The sequence below is a fragment of the Bufo bufo genome, chromosome 4, assembly GCF_905171765.1.
Source record: "Bufo bufo chromosome 4, aBufBuf1.1, whole genome shotgun sequence".
NCBI lineage: Eukaryota > Metazoa > Chordata > Amphibia > Anura > Bufonidae > Bufo > Bufo bufo.
In genome coordinates this window covers 349,488,114-349,505,601 of record NC_053392.1, presented here as the reverse complement: position 1 = coordinate 349,505,601, position 17,488 = coordinate 349,488,114, and the positions used below count along the sequence as shown (strand labels likewise).

General features: G+C 42.7%; 1 protein-coding gene across 1 annotated transcript in view; it reads right to left on the bottom strand.

The window, feature by feature from the left end:
* The window catches only part of LOC120999211, a 58,575-nt gene that overhangs the window by 24,784 nt on the left and 16,303 nt on the right, over window positions 1–17,488 (bottom strand). The window contains exons 2-4 of the mRNA XM_040430084.1: window positions 15,768–16,041; window positions 13,880–14,017; window positions 13,143–13,148 (exon numbers count right to left, since the gene is read on the bottom strand). Coding sequence (XP_040286018.1) covers window positions 13,143–13,148; window positions 13,880–14,017; window positions 15,768–16,041 — 418 coding nt within the window. The remainder of the gene's footprint in view (window positions 1–13,142; window positions 13,149–13,879; window positions 14,018–15,767; window positions 16,042–17,488) is intronic.

The following is a 17,488-nucleotide window of genomic DNA, read 5'->3' as shown; positions in this document are numbered from 1 at the left end:
CTCAAGATCCGTGGGTTGTTCAAAAACAAGATAGCTACAAAATATAGCTTCAGTCCATCCCTCGAGGATTACATCTTAACCAGTTACAATGTAGTACAAATTCAAGAGAATCTCCTACACGATGTAGAAAAAACCCGAAAGTTACTAGGAGCAGTGAAACTGGTACCCTAGGATCAAGAATTCAGAGATTTTTCTAGACTATTCCTAACAAAATAAGCCAAAAAAATAATATTACAGGACAATAATAAACCAAACAGCTGAATAAAAGTATTGTTGTTTCAAGAGGGGATCCATCAAGTCTACAATACCTCTGATTTCTCAGGGAGTGATAATGTATCTTTGAAGTGTAAGATACTCATTAACAATTTTTCAATTCAACCAGAATACCATCAAATATTCTCCTGGGTGGAAAGGCAAGTTCTTTCCATATCAGCAATTCATCTGAAAAGGATCAGACAATCAAAACAGACTTCTTGAGCACACATCTAGTAGATTCAGGTTGAATGGAATTCTAGGACCCAATTGACAGATTGGGTCAGCCACAGATTTTTGCCACAATGAATAACACTCAGATAACAGCATTTTCTCTAAATCCGAGACCATCCAGTAGCAGTGGATGCTGTGTCAGGATTTGAAGGAACTAGCATATGCCTTTCCATGATTTTAATACCACCAGTGCTTAAGAAGATTTGGTTGAGATCAGGCAAAGTCATTTTGATAACCCCCTTCTAGCCAAAACAAAATTGCTTTCCAATCCTAACATCCATGTCTCTAGAACAGCCAGTACAGATCTACATCTAAGGCCTAGTTCACACGATAGTTTTTTTTGCGAGTGTACGGGCTGTTTTTTGTGTTCCGTATACGGAACCATTCATTTCAATGGTTCCGCATTAAAAACGGAATGTGTTCCGTAAGCATTCCGTTTCAGTATTTCAGTTTTTCCGTTCTGTTGAAAGAAAGAACATGTCCTATTATTGCCCGCAAATCACGTTCCGTGGCTCCATTCAAGTCAATAGGTCCGCAAAAAAAGGAACACATACGGAAATGCTTCCGTATCCGTTCCGTTTTTGCTGAACCATCTATTGAAAATGTATGGCCAGCCCAATTTTTTCTATGTAATTACTGTATACTGTATGTTGCATACGGAAAAACGGAAAGGAAACAAAACGGATCTGTGAAAAATGGACCACAAAAAAAATATAAAAGCCATAAGTTCGTGTGAACTAGGCCTAAGGCTGGACCTCCTGATCTAAGGTCCAATTTGGAATCCATAAGTCACGAAATTAAAGTTGACAGCATGGATCCTGAAATGGAGATTAAAACCTCCACTCCAGGGTTGCCAGTCCGTAAAATAGGCCACTTTTTCCTGTCTCCAAAAAACAAACAAAAAAAACAAAAACAAAACCACGTCAGCATTTTTTGGAGGATGGTGGTAGTTGACTAGATTTTGGTGATAATCATTTCATAGCTCATAGTAAAATGCTGGTAATGACTTATCAGTATATTGAGCTATAGACATGTATTTATAATGTTTACCATTAATTATAGTTTTCAAAATTTGTCTGTAAAAACTGTTGGCTGTCTGCAATTTTGGGATAAGTTGTCCAGAAAAGATCAATTCTGGTTGGCAACCATGCTCCACTCTCCATAAAGCAGAAAAGTGGATAAGTCAGCAACATCTGCAACTTACAAAAAAATTAAATAATTGTTCCTCGGTAACTAGGAAAGCAGATCACTCATCTCCAAAGTTAGCAGAAAACTTAGATTTCCTCCAGGAGGGATTTGAAAAAGGTCTCAGACCCAATACCTTAAAGATACAGAATGCAATGTTGAGTTGTTTCTTAAACCTTGCAGAGCATAGATGGGTTAGATTTATCAAGGCAACTGGTAGAAGTATCTATAAAAACTTGTCATTCAAAACAGCATTTCTGGTGGCAATTACATCAGCCCATAGAAAAGGAGAAATTCAAGTCATTTCTATTAAAAGAACCATATCTGAGTGTTTGACAATAAGATGATCTTTAAAATGGATCCAGCGTTTCTTTCCAAAGCGGTCATGCCTTTTCATCAGAACCAGGAAATATTACCATCCTTTTGTGCAGAACCAAAGAGAAAAATTAATAAATAATGAGTAAGGAATTTTCATACTTTGGATGTTAGAAGTTCAATATTTGCTTACCTGGAAGCTTCTGAAGACTTCAACCCCATTTGTACAGATTTGCAGGATAAAACAAGAAAGCTACAAAAACAAAATTGGCCAGATGGCTAAAGATAGCCATCTGAAACATCTACAGGAGATCCCATGTCCAGTGTTTGAGAATACTCTACTAGAGCAGTTGCAGCATCATGGGCAAAAGGAGTGGAAACGTCTGTAGTTCAGATATGCAAAGCTGCCACTTGGTCGAAATTCAACACATTGCAAATAATCAAGATTAGGGATTTGTCTGTAAAGTTCTTAAAGCTGTAGTCCCATCCTAATTCAGCCATTTATCTGGTATAACTCCATGTGGTACTGTCCGAGGACATCCAGGAAAGTGGGAATTATTTCTACCAGTAATTGATTTTCCAGGAGTTAAACAATGACAGCACCCTTACTTCCCAATTTTAGTGAGAAAAGTCTGTTATGGTTATTGAATGAAATTACTCATCCATCCTCATGTAGCAATTTGAAAAACACTGGTGGGAGGAGTTTTTTTTTTTTAACCTCTGTTCCGGTCTCTGCCATAGACAGGGAGACATCCTCCATGTGGTGATGTCCGATTGGACTCCTGGAAAACCAATTACCAGTAAGAAAAATTCCTACTTTTAAGAACGTAATTTGTTTATTGACATGACTATGGGGTTTTGTGCAAGAGAAATTAAACATTTTTTTGGTCTGGTTGGAGTCTACTTATAAATTACTTTGTTTGCAACACAAAGTATATAAATTAAAGACTTGATATTGCATACTCCTTTTGTTTATATTATACATAGTTCACACTGAATAACTTGTTAAACGAGTCATCATTTTGCTCTTGTGGATACAGAATACATTTTATTGTGCATACAATTATGTAAAATAAATCACATGTAAATTTTTGCATCACGTTTTAAATAATCCCATTAAGGAATTACTGTCTTACCAAATGTTATACTTCTATTGCTGACTCGTTTGCTAACATATGATCTGCATCACTGGAACAGGCTGTAGTAAAGGCAACACTAGTATGACCCAACATCAGGCTTACTAAATTTATAGTTCTGGTTCAATTTCTAGGTCCCTAGGGCTAACTGCAGAGGGCTTACCCAGCCTCCAATCACATCACTGGAACCCAATGAGAGGGGGAAATAGTTCATTACTGTTACTTGTATTTGGTTTTTCAAATAGCCTCCACAACAGCACTCACAGGAGGGTGTCCCTGCCCCCAGGACAGGAAACAACGTAGAAGCATAGGATTTTAAAAGGCCTCCTCCCCTTACCCAATTCAGTCAATGAGAAAGGACACTGAAGTGATGCCAGAAAGAATAAATGTCTCTGATCCATCTGGCAATAGTTGATTTGCTGGCAGCAAGCCCCCCTATTAGGTCCCTGGTATTGGAGTAAAAGGATGATCCAATTTTCTGAAATTACCTGTGTTTCAGGCATGCCACCACACATCTCCTTATGTCTAGATTGTAGAATTTCTTCTCTAGCCGTAGGAGACTGGCAGAAAAAGGGTAAAGATACCTCCTGTTGGCAATGAAAACAAGAAAATGACCTGGGGACTATGAGTATGTCTGAGGACTATGCAGTATTTCATAATCGTGAGATAGGGAGATTTACATGAAAGCCTAAATTTCACCAATTCTTCTGGTGGTTGCAATTGGCAGGGGAAAGGAAGTCTTAGAGGAAATTTTGCTAAAATTACTCACTTTATATCGGTTCAAATGGAGATTCCCGTCAGGACTGAGAGAACTAAGCTTAAAGAGGACCTTTCACCCATTATGACATTGTGAACTAAGTATACAGACATGGAGAGCTGCGCCCAGGGATCTCCCTGCACTTATTATCCCTGGGCGCCGCTCCGTTCTCCTGCTATGCCCTCCAGTATCTTCGGTCACAAAGTTATGGTAGGCGGAGATTTCAGTCACTAAGTTATGGTAGGCGGAGACTGCCCTTGTTCTGCTGTAGCGCTGGCCAATCGCAGCGCAGGGCTCACAGCCTGGGAGGTTATTTTCTCCCAGGCTGTGAGCTCTGCAATGCGATTGGCCAGCGCTACAGCAGAACAAGGGGAGTCTCCGCCTACCAAACTTAGTGACTGAAATCTCCGCCTACCATAACTTTGTGACCGAAGATACTGGAGGGCATAGCAGGAGAACGGAGCAGCGCCCAGGGATAATAGTAAGTGCAGGGAGATCCCTGGGCGCAGCTCTCCATGTCTGTATACTTAGTTCACAATGTCATAATGGGTAAAAGGTCCTCTTTAACCACCTCAGCCCCCAGTGCTTAAACACCCTGAAAGACCAGGCCACTTTTTACACTTCTGACCTACACTACTTTCACCATTTATTGCTCGGTCATGCAACTTACCACCCAAATGAATTTTGCCTCCTTTTCTTCTCACTAATAGAGCTTTCATTTGGTGGTATTTCATTGCTGCTGACTTTTACTTTTTTTGTTATTAATCGAAATTTAACGATTTTTTTGCAAAAAAATGACATTTTTCACTTTCAGTTGTAAAATTTTGCAAAAAAAACAAGATCCATATATAAATTTTGCTCTAAATTTATTGTCCTACATGTCTTTGATAAAAAAAAAATGTTTGGGTAAAAAAAAAAAATGGTTTGGGTAAAAGTTATAGCGTTTACAAACTATGGTACAAAAATGTGAATTTCCGCTTTTTGAAGCAGCTCTGACTTTCTGAGCACCTGTCATGTTTCCTGAGGTTCTACAATGGCCAGACAGTACAAACACCCCACAAATGACCCCATTTCGGAAAGTACACACCCTAAGGTATTCACTGATTGGCATAGTGCGTTCATAGAACTTTTTATTTTTTGTCACAAGTTAGCGGAAAATGATTTTTTTTTTTTTTTTATTTTTTTTTTTATTACAAAGTCTCATATTCCACTAACTTGTGACAAAAAATAAAAAGTTCTATGAACTCACTATGCCCATCAGCGAATACCTTGGGGTCTCTTCTTTCCAAAATGGGGTCACTTGTGGGGTAGTTATACTGCCCTAGCATTCTAGGGGCCCAAATGTGTGGTAAGGAGTTTGATATCAAATTCTGTAAAAAATGACGAGTGAAATCCGAAAGGTGCTCTTTGGAATATGGGCCCCTTTGCCCACCTAGGCTGCAAAAAAGTGTCACACATCTGGTATCTCCTTATTCAGTAGAAGTTGGGGAATGTGTTTTGGGGTGTCTTTTTACATATACCCATGCTGGGTGAGATAAATATCTTGGTCAAATGCCAACTTTGTATAAAAAAATGGGAAAAGTTGTCTTTTGCCAAGATATTTCTCTCACCCAGCATGGGTATATGTAAAATGACACCCCAAAACACATTCCCCAACTTCTACTGAATACGGAGATACCAGATGTGTGACACTTTTTTGCAGCCTAGGTGGGCAAAGGGGCCCATATTCCAAAGAGCACCTTTCGGATTTCACTCGTCATTTTTTACAGAATTTGATATCAAACTCCTTACCACACATTTGGGCCCCTAGAATGCTAGGGCAGTATAACTACCCCACAAGTGACCCCATTTTGGAAAGAAGAGACCCCAAGGTATTCGCTGATGGGCATAGTGAGTTCATAGAACTTTTTATTTTTTGTCACAAGTTAGTGGAATATGAGACTTTGTAATAAAAAAAAACAAAAAAAAAACATAATTTTCCATTACAAAGTCTCATATTCCACTAACTTGTGACAAAAAATAAAAAATTCTTGGAACTCGCCATGCCCCTCACGGAATACCTTGGGGTGTCTTCTTTTCAAAATAGGGTCACTTGTGGGGTAGTTATACTGCCCTGGCATTTTCCAGGGGCCCTAATGTGTGGTAAGTAGGTAAATGACCTGTGAAATCCGAAAGGTGCTCTTTGGAATGTGGGCCCCTTTGCCCACCTAGGCTGCAAAAAAGTGTCACACATCTGGTATCGCCGTACTCGGGAGAAGTTGGGGAATGTGTTTTGTGGTGTCATTTTACATATACCCATGCTGGGTGAGAGAAATATCTTGGCAAAAGACAACTTTTCCCATTTTTTTATACAAAGTTGGCATTTGACCAAGATATTTATCTCACCCAGCATGGGTATATGTAAAATGACACCCCAAAACACATTCACCAACTTCTACTGAATACGGAGATACCACATGTGTGACACTTTTTTGCAGCCTAGGTGGGCAAAGGGGCCCAAATTCCTTTTAGGAGGGCATTTTTAGACATTTGGATACCAGACTTCTCACGCTTTGGGGCCCCTAAAATGCCAGGGCAGTATAAATACCCCACATGTGACCCCATTTTGGAAAGAAGACACCCCAAGGTATTCAATGAGGGGCATGGCGAGTTCATAGAAAAAAAAAAATTTTGGCACAAGTTAGCGGAAATTGATTTTTTTATTTTTTTTTCTCACAAAGTCTCCCTTTCCGCTAACTTGGGACAAAAATTTCAATCTTTCATGGACTCAATATGCCCCTCAGCGAATACCTTGGGGTGTCTTCTTTCCAAAATGGTGTTATTTGTGGGGTGTTTGTACTGCCCTGGCATTTGAGGGTCTCCGCAATCATTACATGTATGCCCAGCATTAGGAGTTTCTGCTATTCTCCTTATATTGAGCATACAGGTAATGAGATTTTTTTTTTCCGTTCAGCCGCTGGGCTGAAAGAAAAAAATGAACGGCACAGATTTCTTCATTCGCATCGATCAATGTGGATGAAAAAATCTCTGCCAAAAAAAGAAAAAGGAGGGGAAAGGCGTCTGCCAGGACATAGGAGCTCCGCCCAACATCCATGCCCACTTAGCTCGTATGCCCTGGCAAACCCGATTTCTCCATTCACATCAATCGATGTGGATGAATAAATCATTGCCGGGATTTTTTTTTTTTATATATACAAAGTGTTTGCCAAAGTATATGAACACCGCCACCTCCTCAGCTCATATGCCTCGGCAAACGTATCTTTTACTGCAGAGGAGAAATCTCGTCTTGCAGCGCCGCATACACCGACTTGCGTGTAATCTGACAGCAGCGCAATGCTTCTGTCCGAATGCACATCAGTGCTGCAGCTAGTCGATCGGTTGGTCCACCTGAAAGGTAAAAAAAACAAAAACAAAAAAGAAAAAACCAGGCCGCAAAGCAATAACTTTATTAACTTTAGAACAGAACATATTAACTTTTTTTAACTTTTGTAACTTTTTTACTTACCGGTAATTTATTTTTTGTTTAGTTTTTTTTACCTTTAGAGAACAAACCTCTCCTTCCCCATGGGACAATGTGCAAAGCGCAAATCGCCCAAAGATGTGGCGAAGTAAGTTATGCACTTTATCCCAGGTGAAAGGAGAGGTTTGCAGCAGCTGTGAGTAAAAGGGCCCTAATAGCCCTGTGTGCCTGTCCTGTGAGATGCAATCCCTATGCTAGGTGTACCTGTGTGTGGTACTTCCGGAAACACTCACCTAAGCATAGGGCAGGGTGGTCAGGGCAGTCAGGACAGAAATAGCGGGTGTCACGCCTTATTCCACTCCTGCTACAGACACGACATTTTTTTCGGGGTGGCGGTTGGGTTGAGGTACCAGCAACGACACTGGGGAAATGTCGCTCGTGTAGACGGCTAACTACACTGGTGGATGGGGCCACGGAACCTCCTGGGTAAAGGAGGTTCGCGATGATCTCTTCCTGGAATTTGAGGAAGGATCCTGTTCTCCCAGCCTTACTGTAGAGAACAAAACTATTGTACAGCGCCAATTGAATTAAATATACAGACACCTTCTTATACCAGCGTCTGGTTCTGCGGGAAACTAAATAGGGAGCCAACATCTGGTCATTGAAGTCCACCCCTCCCATGAGCGCATTATAGTCGTGGACTGAGAGGGGCTTTTCAATGACACGGGTTGCCCTTTCAATTTGGATTGTCGTGTCTGCGTGAATGGAGGAGAGCATGTAAACGTCACGCTTGTCTCTCCATTTCACCGCGAGCAGTTCTTCGTTACACAAGGCAGCCCTCTCCCCCCTTGCAAGACGGGTGGTTACAAGCCGTTGGGGGAAGCCCACGCGACTAGTTCGCGCGGTGCCACAGGCGCAAATCCGTTCTAGAAACAAATGCCTAAAGAGGGCCACACTTGTGTAAAAATTGTCCACATAAAGATGGTACCCCTTGCCGAATAAGGGTGACACCAAGTCCCAGACTGTCTTCCCACTGCTCCCCAGGTAGTCAGGGCAACCGACCGGCTCCAGGGTCTGATCTTTTCCCTCATAGATCCGAAATTTGTGGGTATAGCCTGTGGCCCTTTCACAGAGCTTATACAATTTGACCCCATACCGGGCACGCTTGCTTGGGATGTATTGTTTGAAGCCAAGGCGCCCGGTAAAATGTATTAGGGACTCGTCTACGCAGATGTTTTGCTCAGGGGTATACAAATCTGCAAATTTCTGGTTGAAATGGTCTATGAGGGGCCGAATTTTGTGGAGCCGGTCAAAAGCTGGGTGGCCTCTGGGACGGGAGGTGGTGTTGTCGCTAAAATGCAGAAAACGCAGGATGGTCTCAAATCGTGTCCTGGACATAGCAGCAGAGAACATGGGCATGTGATGAATTGGGTTCGTGGACCAATATGACCGCAATTCATGCTTTGTCAGGCCCATGTTGAGGAGAAGGCCCAGAAAAATTTTAAGTTCGGAAACTTGGACTGGTTTCCACCGGAAAGGCTGGGCATAATAGCTTTCCGGGTTTGCGGTTATAAATTGTGTGGCATATTGGTTGGTCTCTGCCACGACTAAGTCTAAGAGCTCCGCAGTCAAGAACAGCTCAAAAAATCCCAGGGCCGAAGCGATTTGAGTCGTCTCAACCCGAACTCCAGACTGGGCGGTGAAAGGGGGAACTACAGGTGCGGCTGAAGTTGGTGACTGCCAATCAGGGTTTGCCAGCACCTCAGGGACTCTAGGGGGTCTACGGGCCTGTCTGCGACGGGGTAACTACTGCACGTGCCACCGTACCAGCTTCAACTGCCCTTCTGGTGCTCGCTACTTCACCAGGTTGTACGGCAGTGCTGGTACTAGGTCCAGGAAGGGCTGCGCTGCTGGTGTATGCCTCACCACGTGATCCGGCAGCGACAGCCCCACTCTGCTGCTCTTGAAGCGGATCCTGCGTAACCTGTGGTCTAGCGACACGGGGCCGGGTACGCCTGGTGCTGCCAGGGACCTCAACCTCCTCGTCCGAACTTTGGGTCAGAGCCACTGCTTTCTACAGGTTCATATTCTGACCCGCTAGATTCGTCAGATGAGGGTTCCCACTCCTCATCCGACTGGGTCAGAATCCTGTAGGCCTCTTCAGAAGAATACCCCCTGTTTGACATTTTGGACTACTAAATTTAGGGGTATTCCCTGAGACTACCCAAGAAAAAAAGCAAACCTGTCTTACAAAGGGGAGGCTAGCGAAGTACCGGAGGCCGCTGCGGTTGATAAAAAATATCAAAACAGATTTTTTTTATCGCCGCAGTGCGTGTAAAGTGAATGTGCAGTGATCAAAAAATAATAATTTTTTGTCACTGCGGTGGGGCGAGCGTGGGTGAACGCACGTGTGGGCGACCGATCAGGCCTGATCGGGCAAACACTGCGTTTTGGGTGGAGGGCGAACTAAAGTGACACTAATACTATTATAGATCTGACCGTGATCAGTTTTGATCACTTACAGATACTATAAAAGTACAAATGCTGATTAGCGATACGCTAATCAGCGAATAAAAGTGACTGCGGTGCGGTGGGGTGGGCGCTAACTGACGCTAACTACCTAACCAAGGGGCCTAAACTATCCCTAAAACCTAACAGCCAATACCAGTGAAAAAAAAAAAGTGACAGTTTACACTGATCACTTTTTTTCCTTTCACTAGTGATTGACAGGGGCGATCAAAGGGGTGATCAAAGGGTTAATTGGGGTGCAGGGGGGTGATCTGGGGCTAAGGTGTGCTGTTTGGTGTACTCACTGTGAAGTCTGCTCCTGTGCTGGATCCAACCGACGAAAAGGACCAGCACAGGAGCAGAGAAGCCATATAACAGATCATATTTACTAATATGATCTGTTATCTGGTTTGTGATTCGATTTTTTAAAAATCAGCAACCTGCCAGCGACGATCATTGGCTGGCAGGTTGCTGATGCAACTCTCCTCGAACTTTTGCCGGCCCGCGATGCGCATGCGCGGGCCGGCTGTGACCGAAATCTCGCGTCTCGCGAGAAGACGCGCCGGCGCGTCCACTCGGAATGAAACAACCACCTCCAGGACGCGTCTGTGCGTACAGCGGTCCGGAGGTGGTTAAGTACCAAGGTGGAATTATGCAAGGTAGCAAAGAGTCTTATAGCAGTCTCCAGAAATTGATTAGAGGAGAATCAGCTAACTTGATGTCTAAAAAGGCACTAAAAAGCGGGGGACTGGGGACGACACACAGACGGACATGATTAACCTATACAAGTATATAAATGCGCCATACAAAAAAATACAGCGAAAAGCTGTTCCATGTAAAATGTGCTCAAGACAAGGGGGCACTGCCTCTGACTGAAGAAAAAGTTCAGTCTCCAGAAGAGTCAAAGCTTCTTTACTGTAACTGAATCTGTGGAATAGACTTCCTCTGGACGTGGTCACAGCAGGAACAGTGGACAGTTTCAAAAAGGGTTTAGACGAATTCTTAAAGTAAAAAACAAATGCTTATGAAAACTTGTAGAAATCTGGGTCTCACTTCCTTCTGGCATTCGCGTCCCCACCTATCCCTTGAAGGACGATTGTCTTTTTTCCAACCGTATTAACCATGTAAAACCCCCTTTAAATTCCTAGAGGTTATGGATTTTCAGCTTAATAACATGGTGGATATCACAGTCTGGATCCTTTTTGTCTTCAGGCTAGACGTTCAACCTCCAGGCCCACAGATTGAGTTAAGACATTCTGGGATGGAATACAGGACCTTGAAGGTTTGGGGCTTTTTGAAATGTCCAAAAACACTCCTGCAGATAGTTTGAGCAGAAGAGGAAACCAAGATCTTTTTGGCCAAAACAGGTCTATGATTACTACTTGAGCCCTTTCTTCCACTACCTTTAGGGTCCTTGGGATCAGGCTGAAGGACGGAAAGGCATAAAGCAGGACTTTTGGCCATGGCTGAGAACTCATCCACTATTGTTGGCTGTTCTTGTAGAGAGGGAACTAAAAATTTTTCCACCTGTCTGTTGCCCTTAGTGGCAAACAGGTCTAGGACAGGGAATCCCCATAGGTCAGAAGCTTTCCTGAAAATGTGTCCATTTAGAAACCATTTTTCCTCCTTCAATATTTCTTGGCTCAGGTAGTCGGCCACTACATTGTCTACTCCCTCCATGTAAACTGTAGTTAGGGATATTAGATTTCTTTCTGCAGTTTCTCCCCTGGCTGGTTTAGATGTAATGGCCTCTGTCCTAAAATACTAAAATAAAATTTAAATAGGGCCAAATAAATTAAGAGGCCAGTATCTACACCAGGGGTGAGACCCTAACCAAGTCACCAACTGAGGGTAAGCAAAAATATAGCAATCTCCACCAGGTAGGAGAGGAGGCTTACCAGGCTGAGGGCAATGGCAGCAGTATCCTCAGCCTTGCAGGCAGGCTCAGCAGCATCCATAGGAGCAAGCATCTTCCACAGAACAGCAGTGAATGGGCAGAAGTAAATTTGAACTTCCCACCCTAAATAGTAAGCAGCGTCCCGTTCTCCCACTGAACACAAGACCAGGCCCCCAAAAGTGATTTGACAGCCTGAGAATAAGATTCCCGTGCCCGGAGGGAATCTCGCCTGTGACATGTGTCTCAGATCCTGTGTGATCTTCTTTCTTCCAGGGTTATCCCAAGCCCAGGGTTGCACCTAGGAATGGGGAAGGGAGGCCATGCTTCCCCAGAGCCCTCATTCCCTGCAACGACCCTCCCACACTGTGGGGAACAGAGGTCTCACACCCAAGGACAGGAAACGACTGAATTAGGTAAGGGGAGGAGGCCTTTTAAAATCCTATGCTTCTACACAGTTACCTGTCCTGGGGGCAGGGACACCCTCCTGTGAGTGCAGTCAGGAAAAATATGCTTTGGTCATGCCATGATTACAGACTGGTAACCAAAGGGTTAAGCCAACCCTGGATTGGATTGATATCAAGCTGGAAAGGGCAGCATCTTTTCTGCTGCAGCTCTCTCCCCATCACAGCTCAGGAGGCAGTTGAAGGTTGAAACTGAGCATGTGTGACCCTTAGTGAGCAGGACAAAGAAAGAACAAAGCAGGTGGTGCTACACAGAAATTTTATTGAATGACTCAGCAGCTATACTACATGCAGTTACACGAGTATGCATATCCAGGCTCTGGTTTGAGAACTGTACATTTTTTGCGAGACAACCCCTTTAACATATTTTAGGCCTAGTGGCCAGAGTCAAAACTGCATAATTTTTAGTTTTCTTCAATATAAATAGGGACATACAGTAGAAAATTTTAAACAATTATCTAAAAATATGCTTAAAAACTGACTTGAGGGCATTTACATGACCATAATCATTTTGCTGGCTGTGTGCATGTTGACAGGGATATGCAGCAGCAGTTGTGCAGGCATCATGAGTGATGCGCATGCTGGCAAGAAGGAGTGTAACCTGCATCAGGTGTCTGGGCATTTTGGAGGACATTATAGGGGTTGGATAACCCCTTTAAACTTTATAATAAATATATTCCCATATATCATTAGGAGTTATAAAATGGTCGCTGTCCTATTAGTACACCAAACCTGTCCTAGTCACTTCACAACACAGCTTATAGAGCTGCCTCATCCTCCTTACTGCTCTACTTGTCAGGTGTTATGATCCTGAATGCAGTTTAATCTGATCTTCAACTGAATCTCTGTAGGAATTAAGTACACAGGAGACATGAAGTACAGGGGAGGGTGGGGGTGTGGATAGTGAGCAGCAGCTCCTGTATGCAGTCTCCATAACCACAGTCTGTCCTGTCCATGCTCTGTACTTCATATCTCCTCATGGACTCCATTCCTATAGATATTCAGCAGAAGATCTGTATTCAGGATCATAAGCCCTGACAAGTAGAGCAGAGAGGAGGCTGAGGCAGCTCTTTACCTCAGTGTTGTGAAGTAACTTGTCCTTCTGAGTTATTAGGACAGGTTGTGTGTACTAATAGGACGGTGGCCATTTTATTTCCCCCCAATAGCTTCCCAGACAAAATGAGTGATTATAACTAATGAAAGATATTTGGGAATATATTTATAATAAAGTTATAAAGTATTTCATTTACTTAATTCCATGACAACCCTTTTAAGTGGAGGTGAAGCAATCACAGTATGAGAACAGGTGATTGTAGCAGCCAATGGCAGTAGCAGCTACATTGTTTCAGCAGAGTGCCATTTAGACAGTACAATCTGCTGCCTAGAAATCAAGGATTCAAATCTCATGACACTTACTCATTCATTTTTTATCATCTCCACAAACCTCTAAGCAGTGGGGATCAGGTGGGACTATAGGCTCATATACATCACAGAGTGGCATATATAGCTTAGTTTGAAAATTTTTAGCCGAAATAATCCATGAAGTCTGAAAGCGTGGCACAATTTCCTGTCAGACTCATTTGTTTATATTAAAACTTTATGGTCTATACAGAAACTAAGCCATGATCGTGTACATGCACCAACCCTAACAGTTGTAAGATTTGTAATACTTACATTCAGAGCTCATTCTTTTAAGTACGTATGATTGCACATTTGTGTATTCCCTATGGTGCAAGAGTGCCATTTTATGTAATTCCTTCCATTCATATTTGTACACCGTGTCATGTACTACTTCCAAAGACTCCTCTGCAACTGAAAAGAACAAGTGCACATATAAGGATCTGACAGTGTTGGGCAAGGTTCACGTCTCCTTTTTGTAGATTCAGTAATCTACCAAAGTTACCGCATCCGGTATAGCAGGGCACTGCCACATCCCAATTCACTATAATGCAATCTAGAAGGTTTATGGCTGAAACTCAGCCCTTTATATGTTAGTACAAACGGAGAGGGAATGAAGCCTAAAGCGGCTTTCACACAGTCCGTGTTTGGTCAGCGATTCTGAGCCAGAACCAGGCGCAGGGCAAAAACACAGAAGAGATGCAAACCTGTACATTGAACCTTTTGTGTAGCTTTCATTCCTGGTTTTGGCTCAAAATCACTGATTGAAATCATTGACCAAAAAAGTGAATAAGACTTTAGTCCGCTTTCACTATGATCAGTGGTCTCCAGTGATTTGAGCCAAAACCAGGAGGAGTGAAGGCTACACAAAGCTACAATGCACAGGTTAGTACCTGTTCTGTGTTTAACTGCACCTGGTTTTGGCTCACAAATCACTGTTAAAACACGTAGGCCCTTTCACACGGGTGAGTATTCCACACGGATGCAATGCGTGATGTGAACGCATAGCACCCGCACTGAATCCTGACCCATTCATTTCAATGGGTCTGTGTACATGAGCGCTTTTTTTCACGCATCAGTTCTGCATTGCGTGAAAAATGCAGCATGTTCTATATTCTGCGTTTTTTCAGTGAATGGGGCTTCAGTGAAAAAAAAAACAAAAAAAAAAACACATTGCATCCGGAACTGCGGATGCAATGCGTTTTTCACTGATGGTTGCTAGAAGAGGTTGTTTGTAAACCTTCAGTTTTTTATCATGCGCATGAAAACGCATCAAAACGCCTTGCAAAACTGAAAAACTGAGCGCAATCGCAGAGAAAACTGACTGAACTTGCAAAATGGTGCAAGTTTCACTAAACCTGAACTCATCTGGACCTAATCCGTCATGCTCATGTGAAAGGGGGCTTAGTGTGAATAAAGCCATGCAGTGCCTGGTAAGAATAAGACTGAGCTACATAAAAGCCTGTGTGACCGACATGCCACAGTGCTTTAATTTATGCCAGAAATATGCCAAGTTATATTATCTGGCACATGGTCTGTAAGAAAAGAGACCATATTTATGAAGCCTGGCACATCTTGCTCAGATAGTTTTTTTACACCAAGAATGATGTAGGGTGGAAGAAAGAATAATGAGTATAACGTATCAAGTTTTAAGCCAGAAAAATTAAAAAATAAAGCAAAAAGTTGTGTCAAAATATGAGACTTCTACATCATTCTCACTACTTTCATAAATGTGGTATAAGAGTGGCCATGGTTTAGTACTGTAATGAGTTTGACAGATTGATCATTTTGACTTTAAAAGAAATTCTCAATGAAGTTGTAAAAGCACACCAGCTTTGGAGGGGTGGGGGTTATGGCATAGGAAAGACAGGGCATCATTTATCAAAAATGCCTAGGAGTAAAACAGTCGGTTGGCCATAGGAACCAATCAGCTCAGCTTTTTTTCATAGCCCTGTAGGAACTGAAAGCTGAACTCTGATTAGTTGATATGGGCAACTAACAGTTTTGATAAATGAGGCCCACGGAGCAGCATTTTTAGACAGTTTAGAGCTGCACCAAGTTTAATCACACCATGTGACTAATTTTGGCACACCTTTTGTAAGTGAAATCACACACCGGTCTTCTGAAAGTTTTGGTCTGGCTTACTGTTAACTTTGAGACCAACCTTTATGTTTTTCATCAAGCAGATCTTTTGTTATTCCCCAGATTTCTTCAATTTCATGACCAGGGAGTTGGACAGAAGGGAGCGGAACAATTTCTTCAAGTGTGAGCCACTGTACCCAGTATTTTTTCGGAAGAAGTCCAGAAAAAAACAAGTCCTGTAATTGTCTGTTATAAGGCAGGGTCTTGTACAACTTCCTCCACATGTACAGAAGCTTAAAGGCTTGTTTGGGGGCACAGCCAGCACAACCCATCCTAAAGCCAGAGCCAAAAGCAGCCTAAAGAAAAAAACATTGCAGTCACCACTTCTTGAAGTGAGTGCACACAAGATAACCCTAAATGGTTATAGGAAAGAAAACAATACATATGTGCTGTATGGCATCTGGGCACATCTAGTTCTGCAACACCATTCAGGACCAACAGACAGAATTAGTGCCAGAACACTAACAAAAATAACCAGGTGCAGTCAAAAAGTCCCATGTAAATACACCACTAACATCCATGTTTTAAACTTAACATTTTTTTAGGGTACATTAACATATGCAGATCCAGAAGGTTGTTTCACCAGAGCAGCTTGCTGTATATACTCAGATCCAGTATTGCCAGATTCTACATTTCACCCCTGAATTCCTATTGACTAAAATGGGGTCTTTCACTGGATCTAGCCCCTTTCTGGCAAGTGTCAGGTTTCAGTAGAAAAAAAAATAAATAAAAAGAGGATTACACTTACTGGTGATTGGATTTTCCAGACCCCACGACAGCACCACAGAGATGGCTCTGCCTCCCAGGATAGGAAACCTGCAGCATAAAAAAGGTGGAGCCTCTATCCCACCTCAGTGAGTTTACAGAGCATGAGAGGTACTCCAACCTAAGTTAGTTTATACATTTTTTTTTGCTATTCCCTGTGCAATCAGACAGACAGACACCATGGGGAGGATGAGGAAGGGTGCTGTCGTGGGGTCTGGAAAATCTGATTACTGGTAAGTAATCATTGTGCCCTTCCCCCACGACAGATTACAGAGAACACCTTTCTTAAGGGTGGGAAACCACTTCCAAAACCTTACTAAAGAGAAGATCAGAGACAGAATTAAGCTGCAGCCTATAGTGACGGTAGAAAGTAGAGGGAGAAGACCACGTAGCAGACTTACATATTTGCTCAATGGATACATTAGCCCTCTCTGCCCAAGAAGTAGAGACCGCCCAAGTGGAATGAGCAGAGATAGGAGAACATCCCAAATAGGAGTATGCTAGAGAAAGGACCGTTCTAATCCATCTGGACAACGGAACTTTGAGGCAGTGTTACCCTTATTAAACACCTGAAAAAAAAAAGAATAAAAGCAGAGGACTTCCTGCACTCCTGGGAAACAGATAAGAATTCTCCTCACATCTAAAGAGTAAAAAACCCTCTCCATTATCTTTGGGCTTGGCAAAAATAATAAAAATATAAGGACCGAAGGATTCTCCTGGAGCCTATTAGACCTGGACGAAACTTAGTAAAAATGTTGGGTCTGGCCCAAGTACTAACCTATCCTCCAGAATCGACATAAAGGGAGGGTTTGATAGAGATGGTTGGCAAGATTCAATCTCTTCTAGCAGATGTTAAGAGCTACCAACAGGACTAGCTTAAGGGTAAGCATTTTTACGGAACAAGACTCTAAAGGCTCAAAGGGTTACCCAGTTAAAGGGAACCAGTCACCGGGATTTTGGGTATAGAGCTGAGGACAT